At 42.1% G+C, this 17,753-nt stretch overlaps 1 protein-coding gene across 1 annotated transcript in view; it reads right to left on the bottom strand.

Annotated features, from left to right (window-relative positions):
- The window catches only part of SLC16A10 (solute carrier family 16 member 10), a 126,703-nt gene that overhangs the window by 8,241 nt on the left and 100,709 nt on the right, over positions 1-17,753 (bottom strand). The window contains exon 4 of the mRNA XM_036247715.1: positions 8,206-8,349. Coding sequence (XP_036103608.1) covers positions 8,206-8,349 — 144 coding nt within the window. The remainder of the gene's footprint in view (positions 1-8,205; positions 8,350-17,753) is intronic.

Raw genomic sequence — 17,753 nt, 5'->3', positions numbered from 1 at the left:
TTCACCTTTGATTCTTTCAAATTTTGTTCTTTGGTCAGTTTTGTAAGAAATCATTCACTTAAGAGTTTCAAATTTATTATTATATATTTTGAGCATATTTCTTTAATAGTTTACCTGACTGCAAGTTTTCTTTTCTCAATTCAAACTACATTAATTTATATTATTTTAAAATTATTTGACAATAATTGTTATTTAAATTTTAATTATAATTGTCAAATTAAAATTACTATTATTTCAAAGTAAAATTTCTTGGTCTTTCTTTAAGAATTGAGTTCACCATAGAAATTTACACATTTACTCTTTAGCATTTCTCTAACTAGCTGTTTCTAACCTTTGTAGCGAGGGTGGTGAGAAAGGATGCTCTTTCCCAGCAGGTGTCACTATCCAACATGCAGCTCATTTGGGAGGTAAATAGGCCAAGCTGGTGACATACCTATTCCTCATATGCAGGGGTATTTAAGGCACAAGGGGCACATGCCAAGGTTTAGCAAACTGTTGTTACAGGAGGTTCAGTACTTCATCACTTCCCAAAATAAATATTGATCCATATATCAAATACTGATCCGTGCATACTGGGCCCCAGAATTTGAAAGATGAATACATTTAGTATTACATGCAATCTTTATTGGGGGGGGGGGGTTGCCTGTTTTCCTCTAACACAGCAGCTGCGGTTAGGTTTAAATAAGAGATTCAAAGGTCTCTAATTCTCTTCTGGGCTCTGGCACTGACATTTAATAAGGCACTGATGGTTGAGATGTCTTTCTTGCTTTTGTCTTCTCAAATCCATCCTTGGAACTATCTTCTGTCATAATACTACAGGCTCTAGAAGAATAACCCCCTGCTTGATTTAGGTTATGTACCTAAGGAGAAAGGTTTTTGTTTTTGTTTTTTTTTCTATTACCATTCCCATTTATCACAAAGAGAGCATTCTTGGAAAAATGTCAGTTTAACTTTTGCTCAGCAATCTAAGTACAAGTCAAAAGGGAAAATGAGCCCTGGCCAGCAGTTAGAGCGTCAGCCTGCAGTGCAGAGAGACCTGGGTTCGGTTCCCGCTAAGGGCACGTACATCGGTTGCAGTTTGTCCCCGGCCCTGATTGGGTTGTGTGGATGGCAACCACTCCATGTGTCCCTTTCACGTCGATGTTTCTCTCTCTCTCCCTCCCACTCTATCTGAACAAAATATCCTCGGGTGAGGATAAAAAAAAGGATAAAAAAAAAAAAGGGAAAATGAACTGCACACGAATAAGCTGCGAGCATTTTCAAGGTAGATGCAAAATCGGCCACAGTTAGATTCAAGTGTTTCTCCTATGAATTTATGCAACAGAAAGTTTCCAGACTGTTAGAGCCTCAGGGCAGAAAGCAGTTGGCAGCAGAGATCTGCTAGTCCATCACCAACGAAAGGGAAGTGTTAGGCCACAGCCACGTGGCTGGCTTCTCCTAAAGCACACAGAGGCCACAGTCCTTTCGAAGTGCTTCATAGGGAGTCTGTTCAGCCTTCTCCACAGCACATGAGTAGCGCCACCTGCCTGATGGAGGAATGGGCCCCAGTGCCACAGCCTAGCTGACAAGAGTCTTACTCCTTATGCAGGATGGGGAATTGCTAAGTAGTTGGATAATATTTTGGAAATAGATCATGTTGGTAAAGCATATAACCTTATCCGAAAGTCTCTTTAGGAAAATGTAAAATGGAATGAAAATCGGCAATGCCAGTCAGTTCATCCTACTTCAACCAGAAGAAAGAGCTTACACAGAAGATGAATATGAAAATGACTAATTCTTCTAAATTACAAAAGTAACTCATGACTACATTTTTAAATAAAATTCAAACCTTAGCAAAATGTATACAGTGATATGTGAAAGTCTACCTTCTACCCCCTTACCCTCAACCCATGCCCACTTTCCTCGACAGGAACAACCCCTCATGTGGTCTGCATCCTCCCAGACCTTTCCTGTGCACACCCACATGTTGTCTGGGTCTTCTGCTCTGCACCAGTGGCCCTGATGTCCATGCTTCAGTGTGCCCATATCACAAAGAAACAGGACAGTGGGAAAGTGACCTAACCCAGTTTTCAAGTCTTTCATTATGGAGTTATAACTTCCAAACCTTTCAAACATTCACACTTCTGAAACAGTTACACATTAAAGACACAAATATGTAGTAATTTAATGGCAACTAGAAAGACAGGCCTGGTTAAGAAAATACCAGAACACAGGATGGCCTTTCCTCTCCCCAATAAAGTACATACTCTGGGAATCTTTGCAAAGATTTTCTCTCCTTCCTTTAACCATTATTATTCTATATAATGCAGTTCAGTTATCTCTTCACTCAGGATTTAAAACTGTTAGGCTGAAAATACCTGGAACTCAGGACCTTGATGGAAATTTGAAATCAGAACTCTCAAGCAGAAGTGAGATATACTCCTAAACTCTTTGTTGCCTATGACAAAGTTCCCAGTTCAGGACAACCACGGTTTCCTTTCTTGAGACCTGCCTGTCTTTAACAGAATATTAAAACACCGGCGCTCTCCCTCTTGGGGGCACACCAGTGCCTTCCCGCCCCTTCCCCCCAGGCATTACCTTTGCCTTTCTCTTTCCTGAGCTGCAAGGGCCCTTCTGCTTCTGTAAGTTGTTTCCTGGGCCTATACAGCCCAGCTGGCTCACTTCTACTACCTCTGTAACTTTCTAAATAAACTTTCTCTTATAACTGAAAAAAGAAAACATAATAAAAGGATTTATTAATCATCTACTCTGGTCCAGCACTTTATATGTCACCATGAACCCTCTGCCAGTCTGGAGACAAACTGGTGGCAGGACTGGTGTGAACTCATCTCTCCTTCCAGAGTCTGTGCTTTCCTGACAGACCAAAATTTAGACCGTGTGGGAGGTTGTCAAGTGTGTTCTGTGCCTCGCTGCTATTCAGAAGTGGCTTCAAGGGACAAGGAGAGGTGAGAACTGTCATAACCCCATGAGGTTGGGATATAACAGATAAAAGCAGGGAGCAGGTATGTCTGAGAAAACTCCAACAAAAAGAAGGAAAGAGAGGTAAGCAGCATGAGCATTCCAACCTGTAAAGGCTGGGCCAAGAGGCAGACCCAGCCAGGGAGGGGAGAGGAGAGAAAAAAGGAATGCACAAATAGCAGAGCTGGAAATGGTCACAGCAGAGAAGAAAAAGCCAAGAATCAAAAACCACACAAAATGTTTTGGAGTTGGGGCAGGGAAGTCAGGAAAAACGAGAGACAGAGCAAGGGAGTGATGCAAAGGAGCAAGTCCGGTGGCCCTGTGAAGGCTGGGCCTGTCTGGCTGGCGCCTGTGCCGCTGTGTTCACGAGGTAGATCCATCAGTGGCTCCCAGCAGCCACAGGACACAGTGAAGGCCTCCCTGCTCCTTCTCTGAAAGGTAGTCATCTCACCTGTGACTTACCTGTTGGATGCCAAATGGATCTCCATTTGGATGGAAAAAGAAAAACTAGATAGAACCTAAAAGGTATGACTAACCTTTTATCCAAAATGAAATTACTTTTAACGCACTGCTGTGTTATTACACACCAAACACAGGACAAGTTAGGAAAATCTGTATTTTCTTTTGTAAATTATATGTAGTATGCATTTAAATGTGGCCCCAAAATGTTGTAAATGACCTGATTACCCTACCTGTAGTAGGGAAAATTTTCAAAAGTTGGAGTAAAACACTGTGGTGTAAAATATGCCATGACTTCAAGCACTATAGCACCTTCATGCGGCCCTCCCTCATCCCTCACCTGGACCACTGCACTGATCTCCTAAGGTCTTCCTCCCCTCTTGCTTCCCTCCCCGTAATCCATCTGCCACACACAGAGCAACCACAGTGACTTTAAGATGTAAAATCAGCCCAGCCGGTGTTGCTCACTGGATTGAGCACCGTCCCATGGACTGAAAGGTCCCCGTTCAATTCCCAGTCAGGGCACATGCCTGGGTTTCAGGCTTGATCCCCAGTTGGGGGCATGTGGGAGCCAGCCAATCAATGTTTCTCTTCCTCTTCCTTTCTCTACTAAAAAAAAGAAAAAATCAATAAAAACATTAAAAAATAGCTTAAAAAATTGGGGGCATGTGGGAGGCAGCCAATCAATGTTTCTCTCCCCCTTCCTTTCTCTATTAAAAAAAAATCAATAAAAACATTAAAAAATAGTTTAAAAAATGGACAAAGGACCCGAATAGGCACTTCTCCAAAGAGGACACACAGGTAAGTGGCTAATAAACATATGAAAAAATGCTCATTGTCACTAATCATCAGAAAGAGGTAAATTAAAACACAATGAGATATCACCTCACACCTGCCAGAATGGCTATCATCAATAAATCAATAAACAAGTGTTGAGAAGGATATGGAGAAAAGGGAACCCTCGTGTACTGTTGGTGGGAAAGCAGATTGGTATAGCCATTGTGGAAAACAGTATGGAGTTTCCTCAAAAAATTAAAAATAGAACTGCCTTTTGACGCATCAATCCCACTTCTGGGAATATATCCTAAGAAACCCAAAAACACTAATTCCAAAGAATATATGCACCCCTATGTTCAGAGCAGCATTAATAGCCAAGATCTGGAAACAGCTCAAATGCCCATCAGTAGATGAGTGGATAATAAAGCATGTGGGCCCTGGCAGGTTTGGCTCAGCGGTTAGAGCATCGGCCTGCGGTCCGGAGAGGCCCGGGTTCGGTTCCCGCTAAGGGCACGTACTTCGGTTGCAGTTTGTCCCCGGCCCTGGTTGGTTGTGTGGTGGCAGCCACTCGATGTGTCCCTTCACATCGATGTTTCTCTCTCTCTGTCTCTTCCTCTCTCTCCCTCCCACTCTATCTGTACAAAAAATGGAAAAATGTCCTCAGGTGAGGATAAAAAAAACAAAAACAAAAAAAAAAAAAATAAAAAATAAAAAAATAAAGCATGTGGTACATGCCCTGGCCAGTGTTGCTCAGTGATTACAGCCCTCCCATGGAAGGGTTTTGGGTTCAATTCCCAGTCAAGGACACGTACCTGGGTTTCAGGATTCAATCCCCGGCCCTGGCTGGGGCACATGTAAGAGGTGGCAACCAATCAACGTGAGAGAAACACACTGATGCCCTCCCACCCCCCCCACCCCTCCCGTCCACTCCCTCCCTCCCTTCTACTCCCTCTCAAAAAAAAAAAAAAATCAATGGAAAAATATCCTCAGGTTAACAAATCTTACCTGGTGATTATTATGCTAAGTGAAATAAGCCAGTCAGAGAAAGACCAATACCATATGATCTCATATGTGGAATCTAATGAACAAAATACACTGACAAAACAGAAACAGAGGCCTGGATACATGGAACAGACTGACAGCTGACAGAAGGCGGAGGGTTGGAGGACTGGATGAAAGAAGGTGAAGGGATTAACAAAAAAACATATATACATAACACACAGACACAGAAAACAGTGTGGTGCTAGCCAGAGGGAAAGTGGGGTGGGGGGGTTGGTGGACATGGGCAAAGGGGTGGAAAATGGGAATGGAAAGAGACTCTGCTTGGGGTGACGGGTGCACAATGCAGTGTGCGGATGAGGTTTCATTCAGTTGTATACTTGAAACCTGTATGGTTTTGCAAATCAGTGTAATCCCAATAGATTCAATAAAAAAAAAATAATAATAACTTTAAAAAGGGAAAAAAAGAAGCCCTAGCCAGGTGGCTTGGTTGGAGCATCATCCCGATGATAGTGGGTTCAATCCCTGGTCAGGGCACATACAGGGGTCAACCAATGAGTTCATGAATGGTGGAACAACAGGTTGATGTTTCCTTCTCTCTTCCTCCCTCCCTCACTCTCTAAAATCAATATTTAAAAAACTTTTTTTTAAAGAAGCTGGAAGGCCCTGGCTGGTTTGGCCCAGCGGTTAGAGCATCGGCCTGTGGTCCGGAGAGACCCAGGTTTGGTTCCGCTAAGGGCACATACCTCGGTTGCGGTTTGTCCTCGGCCCTGGTTGGGTCGTGTGGGTGGCGACCACTCGATGTGTCTCTCTCACATCGATGTTTCTCTCTCTCTCTCTCTATCTCCCTCCCACTCTAGCTGAACAAAATATCAAAAACAACAACAAAAAAATAATAAAGAAGCTGGAAGTTTGTAATGCAACAAATGTCCATTAGAGGGCTCCCCTGACAACTAAGAACAAGACCAGATGTTCTGTTAAATGTGTGACAAGGATATCCTCAATTAGGTATTAATAAAAGGGGAAATCTAAAAAAAAACAAAACAAAACAAAAAAACATTTAGCCCTGGCCGGTTTGGCTCAGCAGTAGAGCATCAGCCTGTGGTCCAGGAAGGCCCGGGTTTGGTTCCCGCTAAGGGCATATACCTCAGTTGCAGTTTGTCCCTGGCCCCAGTTGGGTTGTGTGGGTGGCAACCACTCGATGTGTCCCTTTCACATCAATGTTTCTCTCTCTCTCTCTCCCTCCCTCCCACTCTATCTGAACAAAAAATGGAAAAATGTCCTCGGGTGAGGAATGCATGAATAAATAAATAAATGAAAGGGGAAATGATCACAGTACAGTAAATATTTTAAAAATCAGCACTCTCCCACACTTCCTTCTAGCTGTATGACCAGACTCCCTCCTGTGGCTGGCTGCCTGGACCTATACACACAGACACTCACAGTGAGGCAGCCTCTCTGTCCCTCACTGTTCACAACTGTAAGTGTAAACAACAACAGTACCTTCCTCAAAGGGAGGGGACAAGGAGTAAAGGAGATAATGCATGTGGAAGGGCTCAATCTGTGGTGGGGTGATTACTTCAAATCATTGAACAGAAGTTCTTGTGTGTATGTTACATGCCACTGAGCAGGCTCTGACTCCTGGTGACCCTGTGAACGAGTGATGTCCACAGTGTCCCATCCTCAGCAGCCCTGCTCAGCTCCTGTAGACTCATGCCCATTGCTTCTTTTATGGAGTCAGTCCATCTCATATTTGATCTTCCTCTTGTCCTGCTGCCTTCTATTTTCCCAGTAGTATTGTCTCTTCCAAAGACCCTGTCTTCTCATGCTGTGCCTGAAGTAGGGTAGCTTCAGTGCTGCCATTTTTGCCTCCAGCGATGTTTCAGGCTGAATTTGCTCTAGGACCCACCTGTTTGTCTTCTGGCGTCCAGGGTGTCTGCAGAGCTCTTCTCCAACACCGGATTTCAAGTGAATCAGTTTTTTCTTATCAATGTTCTTCACTGTCCAACGTTCACATCCATACCTAGTAAGTTACCTTATCTACACCTTTCGCAATCATTTTGCTGTGCCCAAACCTCACCTCTCCTTCAAGGCCCAGCTGGTCAAATACTGCCTCTCTCTCTATAGCGAGCAGACATGCTTAGTCCCCAACCCCAGTTCCCCTTTTTGGTTCCCCTTTACCTTCCTTCCACAGCCAAGCTTTTCGGCAAAGTTGTCTACATTTCCATTTATTCAACTGATTGTGATCGGTGTTCAAATATTCAGTTTCCCAGACATAACATACTCCATCACACTCGTACCTCTTTGCACATGTGGAACACCCTCCTCTGTCCTTCCTTATCTGTCTCCTATTCACTGCTTAACACTCCACCAGCCTCAGAGGCCTGCTCAGACCCTCGCTAGAGATCCAGACGCTTGGTGCCTATGTAGCTGTGGCACCCATCTATCACACCCATGATTCCACTGTGCTGTAACACTGTTATCTGTCTCCCTATGAGACCATTAGCTAGTAATTGAGGGCACAGACCATATTTCATCTGCAGCATTTCACACAGTGTCTGGCATGGAGGAGTCACTTAAATACTTGTCAAATGAGGCCCATATGATCTTAGAATTAGAATTTGTTTAGTGTGTACTCCACAACACCCAGAAGGTAATTCGCAATAAGGAAGCTCAAATGACAAACATGCACACCCCTGAATTTCACAAGATATTGCAAAAGGCACATGACCATAAGAACTATGCCAAAAACACTCTTCTTAGAAAAAGTAATAGGCAAAAAACATTTTGGTTTGGTGGAGTTCCATGACAAAACAAAGTAGATTGTTGTTTAATCGCCAATTTTTCATGTTGAAAGCCCAAAACTCGTCATTGATTTTGCCCTTGAAAAACTGCTTGTAGAAGTGAGGTTCTAGAAAATATTCCTCATTTTTACAGAAGAATTTGAGCAAATAAATACTTACAATGAATCAACAGAATAATTCTGCAAGGGGAAAGGACTGAAGACAGTACCTGTAGATAAATTTTCTTCACGCCAGGCACGTAGTCGGCAATCCGGCCGAAGAGCAGCCGTCCGACTCCTGAAGTGATGCCGATACACATGAGAACCACCTCCTTATTGATTTCATCCTGAAACCTCTCATTCACATATTTCACCTGTAGACCAAAGAGAAGGGAGCCACACTCAGCGTGGTAGGAAAACTTGACAAGTTTGAGGCACTGTACAAATGTCTTCGGGTCTCTATAATGTTAGAGGGGACCCTCATCCCCTTCCAAATTCAAGTACTTATAAAATGTGCTCTGTGAAAACAAATGAGAACGTGTGAGGAAAAGCTAACGTGATTTAGCGTACATGAAAGAAATAAGAATTTTTATGAGGTCTTTTAAAATTTTTAGCAAAGGGTTACCAACACACTTTATAAGTGAACATCAATCCGTTAGCTAAAAGGAAGAGAAAAACCTTTTGAACACAGCACACAACCTTGCTCTTTCAAGGTCACTCAAGGACCCAGCACATTATCTCCACCCCTGAAAGGCAGTTCAAGGATCAATTCTGGAGTTTCATCTCCTCTAGGAGAGCCAGAACCAAACCGACACCCCTGAATTAAGTCATACTGGAGCTTCCAGAATCAAAAGCATAAGTTTTCTACCTGTGAATTTACCTATCTCTGTGATGTTAGAACAGATAAATATACAGAGTCAGTTTAACATAGTGTTTAAAAGAAAAGACTCCAGAGAGACTGCTTGGGTTCAAGTCCTGGTTCCATTCCTTATCAGCCTTGCGACCCTGGCTAACTTCTTAACCACGAGGGCCACCGTTTCCTTGTTGGTAAATGGAGATAGCAATAGTACTTCAAGAGGGAAGTTGTGATGATTAAACATCTATATAAAGAAATTAGAAGAGTACCTGACACACAGTTAATAATGATCAGATATTAATTCTAGCCTGATTATTTTAAGAGCTTTTCCTTTAATTTACAGTATACTTAGAACAATGACTGAAACCAGCAGCCTTACAACATTTAAGAAGGCAGTGTGACCGGGCAGGTGTCATATTGGGTGACAACACAGAGCTCAGCACCCACCATAAACTTTGCTCCCACAGCCAGAATTTCCGTTCACCACTCCTTTCTTAGCACTTCCATTCGCTTAGTGATCACCCATCTGTGCTCACGACGAGGAGGAAAAGCAAGTCTGTACTCCTACTGAGATGCGATAACAAATGCAAACAGCTCTTTCAGACATTCAGACTCAATGTGCCCTTACACCAAACATTGGCCTGAATTCTGGAAGCTTGCAAAGCAGATTTCCCGGCAAGTTCAAAGGCCCAGATGGTTCCCATGTGGTACCTGTGAGCCTTTCTGGATGACATCTCAGGAGACTTCCATTTCGCATTTTTAAGCCCACTTGGCTACGCCAACACCACCACATCTGTCTATTCCCTTTCAAAACTGGTAACTATTCTCACCTTCTGTATTTTCACACTGGTCCAGAGTAATCCTCCTAAACAGGGCTTTCATTTCATCAATCCCTTACTCACCAGTTGCCCACTGCCCACATTTAAACGCCTTAGTTTGGCAATTCAAAGCCCTCCTTAATCTGTCACCGATCTATCCTTGTACCTTTATTACCTACTGATCCTTGACTCAGAAGCAGAATACTCAAATGCCTACGGGACTCAGCAAAGAGCATACAGTAGATGTGGAGAGGGGAGCAGAGTTCAGTTGATTATGACCACACAGGACCACCATGTTGTCAATCTACCTCCCAGTCCCCTTTTATTTTAAAAAGGAAGTCAGAATTCTGGATTTTTGTGTGGAAATGTTGGCACCTAACTAAATTTAGAACACTGCATGATTCAACCCCACCTATGCAAGCCAAACAAAACAAGTCTGCAAACTGCATGCACTAGGCCAGCTTTGATCTCAGCCTTAATCCCATCTGGCCCAGCAGGATGGGTATATTCACAGTGTCTGAAACATTTTCACCTCTCTACATTTCTGCTGCCTCTTCTACCTTCTTTGACTTTCTAAATTCTATCCATTCTTTAAGATCTGCTTAAATCCACCTTTTCTATAAAACTGCCCATGATTACCCCTTTCTTGTCACTGCCTAAAGTTTACACTGGCACCTTAAGCACTGTGTGTCTACCCAGCCATTAAAGCTTCTAACTCGAGCCCTGGCCGGTTGACTCAGCGGTTGGAGCGTCGGCCTGCAGTCCAGAGAGACCCGGGTTCAGTTCCCGCTAAGGGCATGTACCTCGGTTGCAGTTTGTCCTCGGCCCTGGTTGGGTTGTGCGGGTGGCAGCCACTCGATGTGTCCCTTTCATGTCAATGTTTCTCTCTCTCTCTCTCTCCCTCCCACTCTATCTGAACAAAATATCGAAAAATGTCCTTGGGTGAGGATAAGAAAAAAAGCTTCTAACTGGACATACTCTTGAGTAAGCTCTTCCATGTCAAACTGGACATATCTACCTGCCTGTGACAAAGGCACCTCAAAGTTAACATGCCCCATGCTGAACTCATGTCCCCTCACAACCCGCCCTCCCTCCATGTCAGTTAACACTACTACTATTGGCCCAACTACCCCAGGTGGAAACCTGTAACTCTCCTAGATTACTTCCTCCCTCTCTTCAAATCCAGCAGTCACCACCAAATTCTGATGATTTTACCTCCGAAGTGTCTGTCAGACAAACTTCCTTTGGTCCACGTTCCCCAGTGTTTCAGTTCGGGTTCTTACCGCTCCTCACCTGAACCACTACAAAAGCCTTCTAGCAATGCTTCTCGCTTGAGCCCTGACTCCGAAACCTCTAACCTATGTTCTCTGAGACCACCAAATTAAGTTTAAAATAAAAAATAACATTTCTCTGCCTAAGATCCTTTTATGGCTCCCATAACCTTCAGGGTAAAGCTCAAACTCTTGGTTTGACAAATAAAACCTTGCTACTTTGTCACTGCAGCCTCACCTTCGGCTGCCTCCTCCCAGTCACCATGTTAAATAACACTGTTGTCCAATATGGTGTACGTAGGCTATTAAGCACTTAAAATGTGACTAGTTGAACTGAGATGTACTTTAAAAGTGGGGGGGAAAGCATACAAAATATCTCAATAATTTTAAAATATTGATTCCATGTTGAAATAGTATTTTGGCTATGTTGGTTAAATAAGATGTACTATGAAACTAATTTCACTTTGTTTGTTTTTTACTTTTTAAAATATAGGGAAAGGAAGTGGGAAAGGAAGAGGAAGGTACAGGGGATATAAAAGGTGATAGGAGACTTGACTTGGGGTGGTGAACACACAGTACAGTGTACAGATGATACGTTGTAGAACTGTGCACCTGAAACCTGTATCATTTTGTTAACCAGTGTCACCCCAGTAAATTCAATAAAAAGGAAAAAATAAAATAAAATATGGCTACTAAGATTTTTAAAAATCCCATATGTGGCTTGCATTATATTTCTATTGAACAGTGCTGGTCTAAGAAATCTACTGGTGGCTGCAAAGAAAAGACAGATTCAATAAAGGACCTCAAACTGGCTAATTCCTTCCTTATCATTCCCCATAAGTGAAATTAGACAACGTAGAAAGAGATGGATTCCACCTCAATTCTGGCTTTATTTGGAATCTGAATCCAGGCTCTACTGTATTAATCCACCTCAGGAAGCACCCAAAGGATCTATTATAACTTTTTAAGAGACATTCTTTAGTAGTAAAAAAAAGACTGAATTTTCTAGTCATTCTTTTGATGAAACCAAGACTACTGCCTGTCAAATTGCGGTTTTTTGTTTTTTCTTAAATTTTTTTTCTTTATTGATTTGAGAGAGAGAGAGATAAAAACATCGATGAGAGAGAACACAGATTGGCCGCTACCTGCATGCCCCTCACTGGGGATCTGGCCCACAACCTGGGCATGTGTCCTGATCGGGAATCAAACCAGTGACCTCTTGGTGCATGGATCGATGCTCAACCACTGAGCCACGCCGGCCAGGTGTGATTATTCTTTATTATTATTATTTTTTTTATTATTATTTTTTTTTAATCCTCAACCGAGGACATTTTTCCATTTTTTGTACAGATAGAGTGGGAGGGAGAGAGAGGAAGGGAGAGAGCGAGAAACATCGACGTGAAGGGACACATCGAGTGGCTGCCACCCGCACGACCAACCAGGGCCGGGGACAAACTGCAACCGAAGTACGTGCCCTTAGCGGGAACCGAACCCGGGTCTCTCCGGACCGCAGGCTGACGCTCTAACCGCTGAGCAAAACTGGCCAGGGCTGATTATTCTTTATTAGTGGTTTGTTTCCCTTGTTCTACTTTATAATCCTAAAAATGAATAATGAGGTGAAATATTTTGAGTCTTTTGAAAGTAGGTAAATTTGGTAAATTCAAATTATGCTTAAAGGGAAACTTAGTTCTTCACAAATAAGGTGTATTCCTTCACAGAATTTTGTTGTTGTTTAAATAAAGAACTTTCGCTCTGGCTGGTTTTGCTCAGTGATTAGAGCGTCGGCCGGCAGACCAAAGAGTTGTGGATTCGATTCCGGTCAAGGGTACGTATCTAGGTTGGGGTTCAGTCCCTGGCCCTGGTTGGGGTCATGCAGGAGATAATCAGTCGATGTATCCCTCTCCAATTGATGTATCCCTCCCACTCTATCTGAAAATAAATGGAAAAATATCCTCGAATGAGGATTTAAAAAAAAAAAAAGGAAAGCAAGAACTTCAGCTATACCTGGCTGGTGTAGCTCAGTAGATTGAGTGTCATCCCATGGACTGAGAGGTCTCAGTTTGATTCTTGGTTAGGGCACAGGCCCAGGTAGCAGGCTTGATCCCCAGTAGGGGTGTACAGGAGACAGCCAATCGATATTTCTCTCTCATATCAATGTTTCTATCTCTCTCTCCCCTTCCTCTCTAAAAAATCTATTTAAAAAATTAAGGGAAAAAAAGAACTTCAGCTTCTAATACCTGTCCCCACCCTCAGCCAAAATCTGCAAACTAAAACTAAAAGTGTCTTTGGTCATTAAGGGAATCTGGGAGTCGGGAGAACAGAATCTGAATACGCTGATCTCTGGGTCCTAGAAGTAGCAGTACTTAGGAGATTTGGTGTGTTCTACTCACAGCCTGGCCTCCCCCTGCTGCCGACTAGTTTACAAATATCCATGACCATCTTTTATCCTCTGGAGACTGGCACGTACTTTAGTTTAACAGAAAGCATGAACACTGGGCAAAATTGATACTTCTAATAAAGAGTTGTATGAATAGGGATATGAAAATGTTGAACAGATGTTTCCACATTTAACCTAACTTATTTAAACCAATACAAAGCTTACACTAGAGGCCACTATCTACATAGGAGAAAACATCATTTTGTAGAGCAGCTGTTTTAAGTCGACTTTATCTGAATGTGTAAGTGCTTTCAGGGCAGGAATTAATCTTTCATTTATGTTCTCAAACACTTGTTTACTCCAGGGCTGCATACCTCTGCGATTATTGGACCCTTGATGACAGCTTGAACACTGCCTGCTCATTCAAGCAACAAACAACTTTCCCTATCCACAAAGCCATTTCTGGACTGTGTGAAACCCTATTTATTGATTTGTTATCCAAAGGTAAAGAAGAAATCATAACTCAAAATATCTGCTCATTCCACAGACATGGTGAAAGAAGGAATCAAACAAACAAACACAGATCAAAGACCTAAATATAAGATCTGAAACAACAGATTACATAGAAGAAAACATAGGTACTGAACTTATGGACCTTGGTCTTAGAGAAGATTTTATAAATTTGACCCCAAAGGCAAAGGAAGTAAAGGCAAATAAATTAATGGGACTACATCAAACTGAAAAGCTTTTGCAAAGCAAAGAAACCACCAACAAAGCAAAAAGGCAACCAACCAAATGGGAAAAGATATTTGCAAACAGCTCCAACAAGGGGTTAATATCTAAAAATATATAAAAAACTCATACAATTCAACACCAAATTTGAAAACATTTATTCACAAAGATATATGTACCCCTATGTTCACTGCAGCATTATTCATGCTGGCCAAATGAAGACATGGAAACCGAAGTGTCCTTTGATAGATGACTGGATGAAGATGCGGTACATATATACTATGGACTACTACTCAGCCATAAGAAATTATGAAATACTGCCATTTGCAACAACATGGATGGACCTTGAGAATATGAAATAAGTCAGTAAGAAAAAGCTAAGAACCATATGATTTCACTCATATGTGGAATATAAAACAAACTCATACATACAGATAATAGTATGATGGTTACCAGAGGGAAGGGGGATGGGAAGAAAAGGGTAAATGGGGCAAAATGTATGGTGACAGAAGATGATCTGACTTTGGGTAATGGGCACACATTACCATATACAGATTATGTATCCTAGAAATGCACACTTAAAACCTATATAATCTTATTAATCAATGTCACAATAAATTTAATTTAAAAACAAAATTAAAGAAGAAAAATAACACAAACTAGTTTACAGTTTCCCCTTCCACGTAACCCTCCCCACTTCACGTAAATGGTGAGACAGCCTCTTTCTATGGATGACCTGTTTCTGACCAGCCAACTGAAGGAAAAGGTTCCTCTCCCCTCACTAGAACCCAGAGACACATCCCTTTTTGAAAGGTGGCAGGCAGCAGCCTAAGGAAGCTAAAGCCATCACCTCACTAAACTGGCCTCAGTCCTAGCTTCTGCCCTCTCCACCTTTCCCTACAGGGAGCCACAGTGCCAAACATCTGGAGACATCAGACAGTGTTTTCCAATGATAACTCAGGCTGAGTCCTCTGGCCCTCAGAGAGCCAACAATGAAGTTAAATAGGTGGCCACAGTATAAAACCAGCTCCGATATAGATGACTAAGTAAATTAGAAACTCAACTTCTCTTCAACAATTGGTTTCCCAATAGAAGAACGTCTAATAGAAGGGGAACCTCAAATCACTTTATTTAGAGAAGCCCTGGAAACCCAGTGGTGGTACACACCTGCAAAGCAAGACAGTCACTAGTCAAAAGGTCCAATAATTCTCTATAGGATTATTTCCTAAGAGTATGTTGTTTGGTCATGCCACACTAGTCATTAGCCTCAACTGTCCTTCCCTCCACATTTTTAAGGGGATGGGTGGTGTTTGCTTAATGTCTTGTATATAATGTTTATATAATTTATTACATTTAAAATATTATAAAAACTTTGGTTCATACAAGTTAAACTACAGGCATACTTTGAGGTATTGCAGGTTTGGTTCCAGATCACTACAACAAAGCAAGCATCCCAATAAAGTAAGCAAATAGAAATCTCTGCCTTCAATTTGTAAAAAAAAATACAGCAACTATGAAGCACAATAAAGTACGATATAATAAAGTGAGGTATGCCTGTATATATTTTGGGGTAACAGAAGTTCAAAAAGAAGGGGAAAGATGGGAGACTTAAAACAAAGATAGCACCCTGGCCGGTTTGGCTCAGCGGTTAGAGTGTTGGCCCGCAGACCAAAGAGATGCAGGTTCGATTCCGGTCAAGGGCACATACCTCGATTGAGATTCGGTCCCTAGCCCTGGTCAGGGTTATGCAGGAGGGCAACTGGTAGATGTGTGTCTCTCACATCGATGTCTCTCTCTCTCCCCCACTCCCATTCTGACTGAAAATAAATGGAAAAAGTATCTTGGGGTGAGGATTTAAAAAAAAAAAGGAAAGATAGCTTTATTTCTGACAGTGGACATGAAGTAACAGCTGACTGACTTAAGTACCACGTGCTTACAAAGGCAGTGCTTTAGGGAAGCTAGCAGAGCAGGGCCAAAACAGGCCCAAAAGAGCACTGCAGGTTATGGAACTAACGAACTGCAAGTGCCTTGGAAGAACTGAGCGGAAACAGTTCACAATATTTATCATCCACTGCTGCTGCAGTTACTATGCCCTATGATGACTGCATGATTGCATGACTGCAGACACGCAGTCAGCAACTGCCCCTGTCTGTGATGATTGTGATTCCCTGCCCTTCCTCTTCAGATACGTATCAAACTCAAAAGAGGGGTAGACAACAGGCAGGCATGGACCCTCACTTTGTCTCTAGAATAAACTCTTTTGGCTGGAGCAGGGGATTTGTATCTTTTACGTTTACATGGTACATCCAAAAACAGAGCAATAAATGCTACGCAATATTTTCAGTGCTTTGGAACACAGAATGATTTCTGCAATTTCCTACTTTTCAACAGGTATACTGAGTTCAGAGCACTTTCACTCTCTTGCTATTCATTCCAGAGATTAGCAGCGTCAGTTTGTTGCTGCTCATTTGCTTCCGGTTTAATTTCTAGGATTATATCCAGTCAACATTTAAAATGCTATTCCAGCCCTGGCCAGTTTGGCTCAGCAGTCAGAGCCTGCGGTCCAGAGAGAGCCGGGTTTGGTTCCCGCTAAGGGCGTGTACCTCGGTTGCAGTTTGTCCCTGGCCCTGGTTGGATTGTGCGGATGGCAGCCACTCAAAGTGTCCCTTTCATGTCGATGTTTCTCTTCCTCTCTAATCCTCTCTCTCCCTCTTCCTCTCTCTCCCTCCCGCTCTATCTGAAAAATAAAAAAATGTCCTGGGGTGAGGATAAAAAATAAATATAATAAAATAAAATGCTATTTCATAACTCTAAAAGAGCATTCTGCTTAAATAAATATTCTTCTTTTATTGAGTGTACTGGGATGACATTGGTTAATAAAATTACATAGGTTTCAGGTATACTGAATATACTTTTTAAAGGGTAAACTCAAAGAAAAAAGCCTGGCCCCTTTAAAAATCATTTGAAAGGGAGTAGAAAGTCTGTTAGATTGGTTAATGGGTAATCTCAAAATTTGTTGCAAATCAAAACTTCACACTACCCTTTGACTTCAAAGTAAAATGAACAGATCTTCTGATAGAATGAGGATTTGGTTTGTTGTTTTATTTTAATCCTCACTCGTGGATATTTTTCTATTTATCTTCAGAATGAACACATGTTCAGGCTGTCTTGTGATTTTAATGTGTTCAGGAAGAAAAGGATCACACCCCGGTAGGAGGATAGACCAGAAAGTGGAAGGTCTCAGCGCTCTGGATTAAGGCAACCGGCACAGCAGAGAACACTTTTGTGGACTGGGAGTTGGAAGGCCTAGCCAGAGTAGGAAAACAGATTGTCTTTGGAGTCAAATTATAAGTTCTACTCCTTAATATTTCTAGATCTTGGGCATCAGTTTGCTGATCGTAAATACTGCACACTGGTTCACAATACTACTCCCTTGGAGGTATCTTTCCAATATAGTTGTACCCAGTAATTACCTTTTAAAAATTATTTATTAACTTTATTTTTATTCTTGATCTATAACAGAAGTCCCCATTTTAATTCTTTTTTAAAATATTTTTTTCCTTATTGATTTTTGGAGAGAGAGGAAGAGAGAGAGAGAGAGATAGAAACATCGAAGAGAGAGAACATCGATTGGCTATCTCCTGCATGCCCCCACTGGGGATTTGGCCCACAACTTGGGCATGTGCCCTGACTGGGAATCAAACTGGTGACCTCCTGGTACACA

The sequence above is a fragment of the Molossus molossus genome, unplaced genomic scaffold, assembly GCF_014108415.1.
Source record: "Molossus molossus isolate mMolMol1 unplaced genomic scaffold, mMolMol1.p scaffold_m16_p_8, whole genome shotgun sequence".
NCBI classification, from domain to species: Eukaryota; Metazoa; Chordata; class Mammalia; order Chiroptera; family Molossidae; genus Molossus; species Molossus molossus.
The sequence above is the reverse complement of the archived record's forward strand: the minus strand, read 5'-3'. Positions and strand labels throughout refer to the sequence as shown.